Below are 17,380 nucleotides of genomic sequence, written 5' to 3'. Positions count from 1 at the left end.
CCAAAATTGAGCCTTGGGGTACACCTCGTGTGACTGTCTCATATTTGGACTGGAAATTAATGATCTGATTATTGATTTTGTAAGTCAGCTTTGTACACTGCTTGCGGTTAAATAAATATGTAGCCAGCAATTGCATGGATGCAGCATTTACATTGTATGACTCAAGTTTACTTAAAAGTAACTCATGGTTTACCAAGTCAAAGGCTTAGTACTATGATCTTTTCGGAATCCATGTTGTGTCTCTGTTAGGAACTTATTTTTCGAGAAGTAGTCACTAAGTTGTGTCAGCAGCACAACTTCAAATACTTTGCTGAAGACAGGTATTAATGATATGGGCCTGAAATTTGAAACCTCTTCCTTGGATCCTTTTTTATGCATTGGTTTAACTATTTCTTTTTCACTTACTTGTTTGAATTCAAAAGGTGGCTCTTCAAAGGGGCAGAGCTTTACCTCACTACTCACAATTGTGATATTAACTGGACTAACAGCTGCAGATATAAAGTATTTATTGAAAACATTGCAGACTTTACTAGGATCTTTAATTGTGTTTCCTTCATGTCTTATATTTACAATTTCAGTTTCTGGCTTCAGTGTGGCTTTGCGAAATTGATTTACAATTCTCCATGAGGTCTTGGCTATATTGTCTGATTGAGCTATTTCACTGCTGTATATCTGTTTTCTTAGATTTGAAAGCTCTTTCTTAAAGATTTTCTTGTCTTCATTGTTCTTGACCTTAAAAACCTGCAGGTTTGTTGACTTGTGTAACACATACAGGTGCTGGAAGTTTTGCCTGAGTTTTATCATATTTGCTGGCAGTATCAGTCTGTTGGTTTTTGCACTTTGGTTATGGGTGAACACTCTTTGTATTTTCTTAACAGGGCAGCATCTGTCAAAGTGTCTTAGCATAGTATCATATAATTTGGCCCATTTGTTTTCAGATCCTTTAGTCTGGTAAACCAGATCCAAGTCCTCTATAGCTAATTTATTTCTTAGGGCAAGGATGTTACCCTCTTTTAGGATTCTTTTATTTTCGATAACTTTTGTCATTTTTGGGATGCTTGTGTTTACATACTCTACAACAAGCTGGCTTTTGTGGTCAGAGTAGTGAAAATCCATATTCCAGCACCTAACACTGTCTTTAATATATTTACATAGTATAACGTAATCAATTCTGCTAGATGTGGACTTTGTTACCCTGGTATCACTATTTACTACATTTATGAGATTATATGGGTTAAGAGTATCTATTAACCTCATATTACGCAAACTGGAAGATTTTGCCTCAATATTCAGATCACCAAGTATAGTTAGGTCACTGGGACCACAACGTCCCACTACTCTACTAAATATGTCTATGAAGCTAACTACATCTGCCTTTGGTGGATGATAAATCCCAATAACTTTATGTTTTCTCATAACCTCTCTACACTCTTTGGTGTGGACCTCAATGCCTGTCACTTCAATCAAGCCTTCTTTGTTGTACTGGTCTAGATAGCTTATTTTCTTGTACTTGAGATTCTCACTAATGTAAACTGCCACACCACCATCCTTATGTTGCTGTCTACAATAACTATTTGCTCTCATGGTAAGTATAATAAGCTACTTGAGTATTGAGTATTCCTGTATTGAGTGTTCATTTATTGAGTATTCCAGAATTGTCATATATAGTGTATAGTGTGTGTGCTCCCAGTCTAATACAAAAGGGAGCCTGTTTTTCCCCCTGTCATCAGTATTCTGACTGGTTTCACACAGCCCACCACAAATTCCTCTCCTGAGCCGACCTCTTCAGCACAGAGTAGCACTTGTAACCTACATCCTTAATTAATTGCTGGATGTATTCCAGGCTCTGCCTTCCTCTACGGTTTTTACCCTCGGCAACTTCCTCTGATACCATGGAAGTTATTCTCTGATGTCTTAACAGATGTCCTACCATCTTGTCCCTTCTTCTTGTCAGTGTTTTCCATATATTCCTTTCCTCTTAGGTTCTGTGCAGAACCCTCTCATTCCTTACTTTTCAACATTTGTCTGTAGCACCACATCTCAAATGCTTCGATTATCTTCTGTTCTGGTTTCCCCATAGTCGGTGTTTCACTCTTTACAATGCTGTTCTCCATATGAACAATCTCAAAAATGTCTTCCTCAAATTAAGGCCTATGTTTGATACTAGTAGACTTCTCATGCCCAGGAGTGCCCATTTTCACCAGTGCTAGTCTGCTTTTGATGTCCTCCTTGCTCCATCCATAATTGGTTATCTTGCTGCCTAGGTAGCAGAATTCCTTAACTTCATCTACTTCATAATCACCAGTCTTGATATTAATTTTCTCACTGTTCTCATTTCTGCTGCTTCTCATTACTTTTGTCTTTCTTTGATTTACTCTCATTCCCTATTCTGTGCTCATTATACTCTTGATTCCATTCAGCAGATGATGTAATTGTTCTTCACTTTCACTGAGGATAGCAATCTCATCAGTGAACTGTATCATTGATATCCTTCCACCCCAAATTTTAATTCCTCTCTTGAACCTATCATTTATTTGCATCATTGGTTCTTCGATGTAGAGATTGAACAGTAGGGGCAATAGACTTTATCTCTGTTGTACATTCTTTTTAATCTGAGCACTTCATTCTTGGTCTTCCACTCTTATTATTCCCTCTTGGCAATTTTATATGTTGTATATTACCCATCTCTCCCTATAGCTTACCACTATTTTCCTCAGAATTTTGAACATCTTGCACCATTTGACATTATCAAATATTTTTTCCAGGGTAACAAATCCTATGAATGTTTCTGGACTTTTTTTTTAGTCTTGCTTCCATCATCAACCATGGCATCAGAATTGCCTTTGTGGTACATTTGCCTTTCCTAAAACCAAACTGTTTGTGATCTAACACATCCTCAGTTTTCTTTTCCATTCTTTTGTATATCATTGTTGTCAGCAACTTAGATGCATGAGCTGTTAAGCTGACTGTGTGATAATTCTTGCATTTGTCAGCTCTGCAGCCTTTGGAATGGTGCTGATGATATTGTACCAAATGTGTGATGGTATATTGCCAGCTTCAAACATTCTACACACCAAAGTGAATAGTCGTTTTGTTTCCACTTCCCCCAATGATTTTAAAAATTCTGATGGAATGGTATCTATCCCTTCTGCCCTATTTGATCATAAGTTCTCCAAAACACTCTTAAATTCTGATTCTAATAATGGATCCTCTGCTTCTTCTAAATCAATTCCTGTTTCTTCTTCTATCACATCAGACAAATATTCCACTTTATAGAGGTATTCAATGTCCTCTTTCAACCTATCCACTCCCTCCTCTGCATTTAACAGTGGATTTCCTGTTGCACTCTTAGTGTTACCATCCATGCTTTTGATTTCAACAAAAGTTGTTTTTACTTTTTTATATGCTGAGTCAGTCCTTCCAACAGTCATTTTGTTTTTGACTTCTTCATATTTTTCATGCAGCCATTTTGCCTTAGCTTCCCTGCGCTTTCTGTTTATTTCATCACTAAGTGACCAGTATCCATGAATTTCCCTGAACATTTTTGTACTTCTGTCTTTCATCCATCAACTGAAGAATTTCTTCTGTTACCCATGGTTTCTTTGCAGCTAACTTCTTTGTATCTATTTTTTTCTTTCCAATATTTTTTTCTTTCCAATTTCTGTGACTGCTCATTTTAGAGATGTCAATTCCTCTTCAACTGAACTGCCTTCTGATCTGTTCCTTATCTCAGTATCTGTAGCCTCCAAGAACATCCTGCATATTTCTTTATTCTTTAGTACTTGCATATACCATTTCCTTGCACACTGATTCTTCCTTACTAGTTTCTTAAACTTCAGTCTATTCTTTATCCCTACTTACTTGTGACCTGAGTTTATATCTGCTCCTGTGTACACTTTACAACCCACTATATAATTTCAGAAACTCAGCCTGACCATGATTTAATCTAACTGAAATCTTCCTGAATCTCCTGACCTTTTCCAGGTGTACCTCCTTCTATTGTGATTCTTGAACAGAGTATTTGCAATTACTATCTGAACTCAATTAGTCATTTTCCTCTTTCATTCGTAGTAGCAAGCCCATATTCTCCTGTAGCCCTTTGTTCTACTCCTTCCCTTACAACCACATTCCAGTCCTGCATGATAATTAAATTTTCATCTCCCTTTATGTACTGAACTACCTGTTCAGTATCTTCATATACTTCCTCTATCTCCTCATCTTCGATATGTGACATCAGCATTTATATGTGAACTATTGTTGTCGATTTTGCTTTGCTGTCGATTTAGATGAGAGCAACCCTATCACTGAACTTTTCACAGTAACTCATTCTCTGCCCTACCTTCCTATTCATGATGAATCCTACTCAATTTATACCATTTCCTGCTGCTGGTCATATTACCCTATACTCATATGGCCAGAAATCCTTGTCATATTTCCATTTCACTTCACTGAAACTAACTACATCTAGAGTGAGCATTAGCATTTTCCTTGTCAGATATTCTAGATTCCTCTCCACGTTCACACTTCTGACATTCCATGCTCCAAGCCATAGAATGTTATCCTTTCATTGGTTATTTAATCTTTTTCTCATGGTATGATCCCCCTTGGCAGTCCCCTCCCAGAGATCCAAATGGGGGACTAGACCAGGTCTTTTGCCAGTGGAGAGAGCATCATGGCACTTTTTCAATTACAGGCTACAAGTCCTGTGATACACATTACATGTCTTCAATTCGGTGGTTTTTGTGCATTCTCATGCTGTTGATAATTGCTGATTCTTCCACCTTTAGGGTCAGTCCCCTCCCCCCCCCCCCCCCCCTCCTCCTCCCCACCACTGTCACCAAGTGCAAAGAGTGCAAGACAGTGCCCTGAAACTCTGTCTGCCCTCTCCGACAAGGCTGTAGGCTAAATGAGGTTGATTGCTGTTGCCAGAAGTCTTCAGCCACAATTAGTGATAATTTTTATTCAAGTTTTAAGTGGTGGTGGAGTTCAAACCCAGGACCAGGGGCATTTTGATTACTAATTAAAGATACTAGATCATGGACACAAATTTTCACATTAATTCCCTTAATTTTACTAAGCATTTTTATGAGGATTGTTGTATTTTCATTCAAATTGCCTTTCTGTTTCACTGTTCATTTCTGTAGTATGGGCATTTTAAAATACTCTCACACCCTCCTCACCATGACAGCAGGGAACTGAAACTGTGAGATAAATTTATGTTGTGTTTCTGCAACTTTTTGTCTCTCGCATTGCTACAAAGTAACTCTAGGATTAGGGTTTCCTTCTCAAGGCTTGAAAATACCTGCAGGCACCAGTCTAATGCTGATAACCAATAACACACACACACCAGGGTTCTCCCATAAGGAGCTGCTGTCCTGTAAGCATAAATTGAGCTTCTAGACATCTGTGAAGATGTTGTCTCTCATAAATAAAGATGACAAAACCTACACAAATTCATTGTCATAATTTTACTAACTTTTGAGCTCAATGAGAAGCACCAGTAAGGGGAACTATGTTATACAAATATCATAAACAACTAATTGATAAAGTTATTCGAACACAATTGATTGAACATTGAAAGCCCTTTAGATTTTGTATATTATTTTAGATTTGCATATTATTTAGATTTTGTATGTTATTTGGTTATCCCTCTTCCAATTGACCTTATCTCAGGAACTTGGGACCATTACTCACAATCTATTGTTGTATTAGTATGGCTCATCAACAACAACACATGGAAAAATATCCAGCATAACATTTTCTGAAATGTAATACCTCCATTACATTCCATAACTAAGAATGAATAATGAAATGCAACACATGATATATTTGTACAGTGTATTACTTGCTTTAACTCAGTCTGCACAAAAACTGTTTAAGGTTATCCGAAAGTTTCAATGCACTTGTGCATACAATGGTAACACACATGCAATCTACGAATATTTCCTTTCTTCTTAAAATTGTATGTGTTATTCAGTTCTTTGCAATTTGTTCCAGGAAGTGCAGGCATTAATAAAATCAGGAGCTGAAACATCATGCCTGGAGAAAGACAGTCTCACTAAGATTCTCCACATTGCAGTCAGGAATGATGACTATGAGGTAATTGTAAGTTAAATAAAGTTATCCTCAATCTGAAGGTCGGTTTTAACACGACAGGGCTTATCTAGGCGTGGTCTTATTGGTGATGGTATGTTCTTGCCTTCATTCAAATCTTGGACTGACTTGTCTGACCAAATAAGGCCGAACATGCCATTAAATGTGACCTTTGAATTAATGCTTAAATTGCCATTTTTCACACTAACAAATCATTACCACAGGTGCTGGAAACAATTAGTGATAGAAATAATTCCATGACCAACTGTGTATCAAGTCCTTGGCCTTTCACTTTGTAGTCTGGCACCTACCTACTGAACCACCAAGCCAAAGGATTTCTCAGTAATCATCGACACAATTTTTTTATGCCCTGTTTGTCATATGACACATAAATTATCTTTTTATCATCCTAGCAGCACGTTAAGATTTTTTTGAAAATCTGCTCACCAACTGATCCTATATGTTGTTTTTTTTAAAGAATTGGTGTACTGCCCAAGGGAGGTATGCATGTTTATATTGTAATTTCTCACATCAAGATCACTTAGTAATTACAAAGTTCACTTTGCTAGCTCTGCCAATGGACTGCCATCTTCAGATGTGATGAATCAGTTAACAATGTTATCATTGTTGGCTTTAAATGTTTGTGTTGACATTTGAGTGAAACCTCTCAGCAGTGCAGTTGCTTATATCTGTATGCAATTTAAGCAATGCCTTTTGTTGTCTCAAATTCATATTCTAAGAATTACTTTGGAGATGTGCTTTATTAATCTAAGTAAAGCATAATGTGCCTATTTCTTTGAATTTCTACAATAGGGTATGTTCCTTTCAAAGAATGAAATTGAATACCATAATTTTGCATCTTATGATGCCAGAAAGGGTTTGCACATGTTGTTTGATTTATTTGATTCATATTGTATGTGATCAGTTGCCCAGCTTGTTCTAGTGTGGAATTTCTGTAGCTGTAAATCTGAACTGTTTTACAAGGCTGCAATGGATTTCTGTGGTACTGCAACTGAAAACTGAACCATATGGAAATTTACAGGAAGAAACTTATTACATACATCAGAAGGGCTATACACAATATGTATTGATGATATATAAAAAACCAGTGGCTTTGTCAGCAGTTGCTATAACAACACAAATAGATACATTTAATTCAGGGCTATGAGAAGCTGGATGTACCTTCTGTGATATTGCAGGAAGACTTGCCATGAATGTAGTCACTATACGTGACTCCTGGCATTGGTGGTCATGAGAATGTACAGTTGCAAGTACACCAGGCTCTGTGCTGCCATATGTCAGTACCTAGAGGGCAACTTTTGTATTCAGTGTGGGGATGTGGCACATCATATTGGAACTGCAGAGCAATTTGAGCAGAGGTTGTGACCACAGTGACACAATGAACTGTTACAAATCGGTTTCTTCAAGGGCAGCTCCGCGGCAGATGCCCTGTGGTGTGCATTCCACTGAACCCAAACCACTGCCATTTGTGACTTCAGTGGTGTCAAGTGAGAGCTCATTGGAGGGCATCATGGAGATCTGTTGTGTTTTCTGATGAAAACTGTTTCTTCCTCGGAGCCAGTGATTATTGTATGTTGGTTAGAAGAAGACCAGTTGAGGGCCAGCAACCAACTTGTCTGCACCCTAGACACATTCGACTGACACCTGGAGTTATGATCTGTGGTGTGATTCTGTATGACAGCAGGAGCACTCTTGTGGTTACCCCATGCACCCTGACTGCAAAACTGTACATCAGTCTGGTGATTCGACCTGTTATGCTGCCATATATGAACAGCATTCCAGGAGGTATTTTCCAACAGGATAATGCTCACTCACATACCACTGTTGTAACCCAACGTGGTCTACAGAGTTTTGGTATTTTGCCTTGGCTTGCTCAATCACCAGATCTGTGTCCAATTGAGCACATATTGGACATCATCGGACGTCAATTCCAGCATCATCCACAAACAGCATTACCCGTCCGTGTATTGTCTGACCAAGTGCAACAGGCATGGAACTTCATCTCACAAACTTATGTCTGGTACCACAGACAGACATCTGGCATGTGTACAACACAGTCCATGCACAGTTGTTTGATTGCATTCAACATTCTGGCAGTTACATCAGTTATTAATGATCCAGCATTTCACTTTTGCAATAGCTTATGTCATGCTTACATCAACCTGTGATCTTGCGATGTTAATCACTTAAATATGTTACCTAAACAAATGTATTCCCAAAATTTCATTACTCTGGATTAATTATTTTTGGTGTTGTGATTTTTTTCCTATCAGTGTATATCACAAACAGTTGTTGTTGTTGTGGTGTCCAGTCCAGAGATTGGTTTGATGCAGCTCTCCATGATACTCCGTCCTGTGCAAGCTTCTTCATCTCCCAGTACCTACTGCAACCTACATCCTTCTGAATCTGCTTAGTGTATTCATCTCTTGGTCTTCCTCTACGATTTTTACCCTCCACACTGCCCTCCAGTACTAAATTGGTGATCCCTTGATGACTCCAAACATGTACTACCAACTGATCCCTTCTTCTAGTGAAGTTATACCACAAATTTCTCTTCTCCCCAATTCTATTCAATACCTCCTCATTAGTTATGTGATCTACCCATCTAATCTTCAGCATTCTTCTGTAGCACCACATTTCGAAAACTTGTATTCTCTTCTTGTCTAAACTATTTATCATCCACGTTTCACTTCCATTCAAGGTTACACTCCATACAAATACTTTCAGAAACAACTTCCTGACACTTAAATTATACTCGAGGTTAACAAGCTTCTCTTCTTCAGAAACGCTTTCCTTGCCATTGCCAGTCTACATTTTATATCCTCTCTACTTTGACCATCATCAGTTATTTTGCTCCCTAAATAACAAAACTCATTTACTACTTTAAGTGTCTCATTTCCTAATCTAATTCCCTCAGCATCACCTGCTTTAATTCAACTACATTCCATTATCCTCGTTTTGCATCCTCCTTTCAAGACACTGTCCATTCCATTCAACTGCTCTTCCAGGTCCTTTGCTGTCTCTGACAGAATTATAATGTCATCAGCAAACCTCAAAGTTTTTATTTCTTCTCTGTGGATTTTAATTCCCACTCCAAATTTTTCTTTTGTTTCCTTTACTGCTTGCTCAATATACAGATTGAATAACATTGGGGATAGGCTACAACCCTGTCTCACTCCCTTCTGAACCACTGCTTCTCTTTCATGCCTCTCAACTCTTATAACTGCTGTCTGGTTTCTGTACAAATTGTAAATAGCCTTTTGCTCCCTGTATTTTACCCCTGCCTCCTTATGAATTGAAAGAATTTCACAAACACTATCAATCCTATTACACATCCCAAGGGCATGGCAGATACTTCTCAGTGTCTCCAGATGACTCTCCAACAAGTACAACATGCTAAATTCTGCCTGTCAGAAAATTTTTATTCATTTGCAAACCTCATCAGATATATTATCGAAATATTGTAGAACTTTCTGGGAGTCTAGAAGCACCTAATTACTCTGGTTACCCCTTTCATTGATAGTGACATCGTCATGTGTGGAGATTGTAGGACAAGATAATTACATTAATGCCTAATCTCATTTTTCTGTATTGTGCTCATAATTGAAGGTTATTTACTGATGTTCAGCAATGCATTACACCTTGTCTAACAAATTCCTTTGTGATAATACAGAAAGGTATGGAATGTTTGCCACTTAAGTTTGACAAAGAATTCTCTGCAGGATTAAATAAAAAGTTAATATATTAATAATGAATTTTGTTAATGATATCTGTCATTTTCTAGCAAACAAATAGAATGATTGCTGAAGGTGCAGATGTAAATGGCAGACAGAGTTTTAACAGAGACTCGCCATCAACAGAAAAAGGCCACACTATAAGATGTTTGGTAAGTTCATCTTCTGAGTATTGTATAATCAGTCTATTTGATAACATTAGAGTGTAGTACTTTAGTACTGTGTTTATTTTTTTTTCAGGGGTGCTATGAAGCAGGCGGACCTGTATATTATGAATTGTCGGGGGAATCTCCTTTGTTTGAGGCACTTAGGTCTCCAAAGGTAAGCAAATTTGTAATAGGCAGTATAAGAAATTAAATATAGGAAGACAATAAATGTGTAATGAACACATCTAATAGGAAGCAGCAAGAATCCATAAAGCTAAATAATTGCTATAGTTTTTATGTAAGTACCTGAAGACAATAACTGGACTGACAGGAAAAGAAATCAAGAGCAAAGGGGAAATGGCTTGGAATGAATTTGTTAAACTACACTGCGTGATATAAAAAAAGTGAAGCATCCAGAAGGGAAGGAGAAAATGAAATGAAACATCGTGGGTTGAGAGGATGTGTGATGCCACTTCACTGATTACAATATCGAGTGTAATTTACAAAGAGCTTGGCAGTATGAGCCCACTTACAGGTGTGATACTGCACCTCCTCTGGCCTAGGTGCATTTAGTTGGTAAGGGTGTGATAATGCTGTTGTATCCTCCCCTGAGGAGGCAAGGTGGTCTACAACTGTTGTAACTGGTCTTTGATATCCTAACTGTTGGCACTAGAAAGGAGTTGACATCCAAGGTAGTCTCACCAACGTTCTAGTTGGGACAGATCTGTGGAGCTTACTGGCCAAGGGGCTACCTCAACACCATGGAGATAGTTCACAGAGACATGTGCCATATGTGGATAATATGGTCCTGTTGAAAACTGTCACCACAATACTGGTGCATGAGAGGTAACACTTAAGGATGGAGGATGTCCATGACCTACTATTGTGGCAACAGAGTTCTGTCAGTCACTACCAGTTCTGACATGAAGTCATCTTGATGTCTCCCCATACCATGATGCTAGGAACAGCACTACTGTGCCTCTTCAAAACATGGAAGGAATGAGATCTCTGCTCAGGTTGCTGCCATACTCACAGGTTATGCTCATTCAGTATATTACAGAACTGTAATTCATTGCTGAACACAGTACAAGACACTGAGTGAGGTGGTGCAGTGGTTAGCATCTGGACTCTCACTCAGGAGGATGACAGTTCAAACCCGTGTCCAGCCATTTTGAATTATGTTTTCCATGGTTTCCCTGAAATCACTTCAGGCAAATGCCGGAATGTTTCCTTTGAAAGGGCATGGCTAACTTCCTTCCTCATCCTTCCCTAATCCAATGGGACCAATGATCCCGCTGTTTGGTCCCTTCCCCCAAATCAATCAACCAACCAACTAACAATGCAACACCATTCATCAGCAGTCCACGCTTCCTGGTCACAGCACCACCCAGATACAGTGATTTGTGTTTTGGTATTAACAGCAGACTACACTGGCTGCTGCTAGTGTCCACCAGTGGTATGAGTTGACAAGTAATCTTCCTGGTAGTTCAGTACTTGTTATCAGGTTTAGCCACAAAGGTGTTGCAAAGCATTGTTTGGTGCAAAATATGATGATTCTCCTTTTTAGTGGTCAAATATAGTCATCCAGAAACTTGAAAACAAATACGCCTACCATCACATTTCCAAACGGCCCAAAACTAGGCTACTGTCACATCCAAATGCCTCCAAATATGGATATTGCATGATCTGAAACTTCCTGGCAGATTAAAACTGTGTGCCCGACCGAGACTCGAACTCGGGACCTTTGCCTTTCGCGGGCAAGTGCTCTACCAACTGAGCTACCGAAGCACGACTCACGCCCGGTACTCACAGCAGGTTCGCAGGAGAGCTTCTGTAAAGTTTGGAAGGTAGGAGACGAGGTACTGGCAGAAGTAAAGCTGTGAGTACCGGGCGTGAGTCGTGCTTCGGTAGCTCAGTTGGTAGAGCACTTGCCCGCGAAAGGCAAAGGTCCCAAGTTCGAGTCTCGGTCGGGCACACAGTTTTAATCTGCCAGGAAGTTTCATATCAGCGCACACTCCGCTGCAGAGTGAAAATCTCATATTGCATGATCTGATTATCAGGCCAAATGGAGGCCCACAATGAGCTCCCTTTAAAAATCTATTGGATGCTGATTATGCTATCTCACATAAGCATGCAGCATCTCCATGCACTTCACAGAGGTCACTCAACATCTGATGTTGTTCATGCCCCTTAAATACCATACCAGGCCTAGTAAAAACACTAAATATGACCAACTCTAATACACTCTGGTGGCTGATTTACTTGTCATGGATCATTCCAGCTGTAATCATTTAGAGACTCACTGATGTTATGTATGTCTACAAAATTACATCGATATTCAGCTATGTATTTAGGGTGCTTCATGTTTTTGTTGGTATTGTAAATAGAGCTTTCAAAGTGTAACCTCTGATGTTTCAAAAAAGGAAAATTTTTTATCACTGTGTGTTACCACTGTTGACTTATGGCAGTAAGGGGTTGACGTTTAATGTGAAAACCATTCAAAAACTAGTAACTGCACAGTGAACAATATAGAGGTCCATGCTAGAAATTTGATACTAGCTGAGACAGGAAAACTAACAAATGGATCAGGGAACAAACATGAGTGGGAGCGTGCTTATGACTGTAATGAAAATAAAATAGAGATGAGAGTGATATGTGACCAGGGGAATCCAGGGGAATGGATACTAGATGGACCAATGGTGTTGTTTGTTAGATTCCAAGAAATAAGACAATAAGTTGGCGTGTGGGAGCCCCATGAATTTATATTGTTGAAGATTGTAAGTCTTATAATAGTCTATAGAAGGCCTTCAACTAACAGTGGATGTCTACTGGCTGGTGATTAGTAATGGTGATTGACTCAGATGAGTAAGATGAGTGCCAACCAATGGCTGACAGTTTCTTCACATTTACAGTTTGGAATTCCAATGGGTATTTGTTTAAAGATTTGTGTCATTGTTGTCTTCAGTCCAAAGGTTGGTGTGATGTTGCTGTCATTGATTAGATTAGATTAGCTTTACTTTCATTCCAATTTATCCGTAGTGCAGAGGCCCATCAGGATGTAGAACATGCCAGAAAAACAATAATACATGACAAATATTTACAACTCAGACAGATAAGCTAATGTACCTTCCACAGGTCCCAAGTGGAATGATCTTCATTTTCTTTTTTTTTTAACATTATATGAAAGAATCATTTTACAACACTCATTTACTAAGATTGCATTAATGCACTGAATTTAAAATTTAAAAAAAAAGGTGTTTTTATTTATAAGGTAATAAACATATAATAGAGCTACTACAATACTTATTTACAATGAACACATTACTGCATTGAAATGGTGTAGAAGTTAGAGTTTAACAATGTTAGAGAAGGAAAGTTGCTACTCACTGTACATTGGAGATGCTGGGTCATGATAGGCACAACAAAAAGATTCACACAATTATACCTTTCGACCATTAAGGCCTTTGTCAATGATAGACATAATAAAAAACACAGAAGCACACACACAAATTTCAAGCTTTCGCAACCCAAGATTGTTTCATCAGGAAAGAGGACAGGAGAGGGAAAGACAAAAGGATGTGGGTTTTAAGGGAGAGCGTAAGGAGTCATTCCAATCCCAGGAGCGGAAAGACTTACCTTAGAGGGAAAAAAGGACAGGTATACACACACACACACACAGACACACACACACACACACACACACACACACACACACACACACACACACACACACACATATATATCCATCCGCACATATACAGACGCAAGCAGACATATGTAAATACAAAGAGGTTGGGCAGAGATCTCAGTCGAGGCGGAAGTATAGAGGCAAAGATGTTGTTGAATGACAGGTGAGGTACGAGGGGTGGCAACTTGAAATTAGTGGAGGTTGAGGCCTGGTGGGTAACGGGAAGAGAGAATATATTGAAGGGCAAGTTCGCATCTCCGGAGTTCTGATAGGTTGGCATCAGTGGGAAGTATCCAGATAACCCGTACAGTGTAACACTGTGCCAAGATGTGCTGGCCGTGCACCAAGGCATGTTTAGCCACGGGGTGATCCTCATTACTAGCAAACACTGTCTGCCTGTGTCCATTCATGTGAATGGACAGTTTGTTGCTGGTCATTCCCACATAGAAGACTTCAGAGTGTAGGCATGTCAGTTGGTAAATCACGTGGGTGCTTTCACACGTGGCTCTGCCTTTGATTGTGTACACCTTCCGGGTTACAGGACTGGAGTAGGTGGTGGTGGGAGGGTGCATGGGACAGGTTTTACACCGGGGGCAGTTACAAGGGTAGGAGCCAGAGGGTAGGGAAGGTGGTTTGGGGATTTCATAGGGATGAACCAAGAGGTTACAAAGGTTAGGTGGACAGCGGAAAGTCACTGTAGGTGGAGTGGGGAGGATTTCATGAAGGATGGATCTCATTTCAGGGCAGGATTTGAGGAAGTCATATCCCTGCTGGAGAGCCACATTCAGAGTCTGATCCAGTCCCAAAAAGTATCCTATCACAAGTGGGGCACTTTTGGGGTTTTTCTGTGGGAGGTTGTGGGTGTGAGGGAATGAGGAAGTGGCTCTGGTTATTTGCTTCTGTACCAGGTCGGGAGGGTAGTTGTGGAATGCGAAAGCTGTTTTCGGGTTATTGGTGTAATGGTTCAGGGATTCAGGAGTGGAGCAGATTCGTTTGCCACAAAGACCTAAGCTGTAGGGAAGTGTAACCTCCAATGTTTCAAAAAAGGAAGAACCCGAAAAGTGCCCCACTTGTGACAAGACTTATGATAAACATAATAGTTTCTTAAGAATAAGTCAGTTAAATGATAAACGTGAGAATATGATTCCACAAAATTGGCCTATATGTAAACAAAAACAACAGTGCAAAATTTATGAAGCAACCACTAAAACTTTATGCTACTTTCCAGAAATGTGAGTTAAATAATGAAGAGGTGTGCTACAGTTAAATTGCTGGAGAAAGCAAAAAACAATTAAATGAAATTCTATAGATTTGCTGCAGCAAAATGTAAACAGAAAATACGGCTATAACTCGACTGTATGATCTTTTCACATTTTCTACTATATTACATAAAGAAAATTAAAGCCCTTAATGGTACACTTAAAAAGCACACTAATGCATCTGTTTACCATGTAATCAGTACTAAACTAAATGTTATTAAAATCTAAAATGACCTATCTTTACGAGAACACCAAAACTTGCGCTAGTCACCTGGCTGCAGGGCTGCTCGCTAATCACCTGGCTGCAGGGCTGCCAGCTCCTCTTGCTAGTCCATCCAGTGCAAATGTCTTCATCTCTGCATTGCAACCTACATCCATATGAAATATGAACTGGCTTGATGCCCCCCCCCCTCCCCCCCCCCTCCCCCCCCCCCCCCTTTCCAGCTGAAACTTCTGTTAGTCAACTTCTACCATAAATTTATTTTCTTCCCTGATACCAATAAGTACCTTTGCATTAATTATCAAATCTAACCATACAATATTCTGTGTTCTACTGTAGCACAAAATTTCAAAAATGTCCATTTTCATCTTGTCTATACTGCTTGTTGCACACATTTCCCATGTGATGAAAGCTACAAGCCAAACAAATTCTTTCATAAAAAAATTGGTAGCACTTAAATTTATATTTCGTATTAGCATATTTCTCTTTTGCAGGAAACCTTTTCTTGTTATTGCCAGCTGACATTTTAACTCATCTCTCCTTCAGTATTGTCAGTTATTTTGCTACCGAAATAGGAACACTCATCTACTCCTCTCAGTGTCTCATTTTCAAATCCCATTCCCTCGGGACCACTTGATTTGATTTGACTATATTCCATTACCTATGCTAATGTTCATCTTATTACCTCTCTTCAAGACATTGTAAGTTCCTTTCAACTGATCCTTCAAGTCTTTTCTGTCTGTGACAGAATAACAGTGTCACTGTAAAACCTCACAGTTTGTTACTTTTTTATTCCCAGCACCTTATGTCTGGTTCCAAATCACTTCTTGGTTTTCTTCATTGATTTGTCAGTATACGTTCTGAATATTATCAGGGATATTATTCAATCTGTACACATAGGAAGCTGTTTCTTTGGTAGCAGAGTACTGGTGGAGTACAGATGGGGGTTTTAAAGGCTAGGCAATAGTTTTGAGTTTTTGTGATGAACATTTACCAGTCAAAGTGCAGAGAGTGAAGTCAGACATTTTCTCTACTGTCAAAATTTTAACAGTAAGTTTCTGAAGCATTTGTAGCAAAATTTTTGAATTTAATGTCATCCAAGGAAGTTGTTGTTCTCAAATTTGTCTCAGAACCAGAAGAACTCCCTTCCCAGTGTGCTAAAGATCTCACAAAGCTCTTAAGAGACAGCACTATCCCCCCTGCCATATCCCCATACACCTCCAGTCGTCCCACACCCCTTAGAACCAGCTGCGAAGTAGTGTCCCAGTTGTCACCCAATATCACCCTGGATTGGGACAACTGAGCCACATCCTCTGTCAGAGCTTTGATTATCTACCACCATATCCCGAAATGTGGGACATCCTACTGGAGATCCTTCCCACCCATCCATGTCCTCGTGGAAGGCCCAGGTGCAAGACCTACCCAATCCACCCATCCAGCACTTCCTTTTCCAGTCCTGTCACAGGCTCATCCTTCCCAATCAGAGTCCAAGCCACCTGTGAAATCAGCCATATCATTTACCTGCTCTGCTTCAGTATTGTGACAGCCTTTTGTATTGGTATGACTACCAACCAGGTGACCACTGGGATGAGTGGCCAAGAATAAAGTGGACCACACTGTGGCACAACATGCAGCTGAACATAATATATTTGATTTCAATGGGTACTTCACAACCTGGGCTGTTTGGATATTCTCCTCCAACATGAGTTTTCTGCACTGTGCAGATGGGAGCTATCCTTACAACACATTCTCTGTTCCCAAAATTACCCCAGCCTTAGCCTACAATAACCTGCTGTTCTCACACCCTCCACCCAATGATTTGCACCCTCTTCACCATATCAGCTCCTCTCAGTTCACATGCCCTCACCCTCACTGTGTGCCACTCTCTGCCAGTGCACCCATCAAATATCCCATTCTCTGCTTCTGCCTTTTTCCACTCCCCTGTCCCACTCCCCTCCCCCCCCCCCCCCCACTCCCCCCCCCCCCCCACTCTCATTCCCCTCAGCCTCCCATCATTGCACTTGGCAGCCTTGTCCATTCATCATGGATTGCTGCTTTCGCTAAAAGTGACAGTTGCATTGTGGCTGGAGTTGCTAGAGATAGTGGTCAGGTGTGGGTGAGGTGTGCTTGCATGTATGGATTTGTGTGTGTTTTCTTTTATTTCCTGAAGAAGACATTGGCCAAAAGCTCAATGTGTGACTATTTAGACACCCAGCCCC

General features: G+C 39.8%; 1 protein-coding gene across 1 annotated transcript in view; it reads left to right on the top strand.

The window, feature by feature from the left end:
* LOC124776613 (serine/threonine-protein phosphatase 6 regulatory ankyrin repeat subunit B-like) overlaps positions 1–17,380 on the top strand; it is a 379,233-nt gene that overhangs the window by 176,139 nt on the left and 185,714 nt on the right. The window contains exons 7-9 of the mRNA XM_047251691.1: positions 5,998–6,099; positions 9,899–10,000; positions 10,089–10,169. Coding sequence (XP_047107647.1) covers positions 5,998–6,099; positions 9,899–10,000; positions 10,089–10,169 — 285 coding nt within the window. The remainder of the gene's footprint in view (positions 1–5,997; positions 6,100–9,898; positions 10,001–10,088; positions 10,170–17,380) is intronic.

This window comes from Schistocerca piceifrons, chromosome 1, assembly GCF_021461385.2.
Source record: "Schistocerca piceifrons isolate TAMUIC-IGC-003096 chromosome 1, iqSchPice1.1, whole genome shotgun sequence".
Lineage (NCBI taxonomy): Eukaryota > Metazoa > Arthropoda > Insecta > Orthoptera > Acrididae > Schistocerca > Schistocerca piceifrons.
This window is presented reverse-complemented; position numbering and strand designations above follow the sequence as displayed.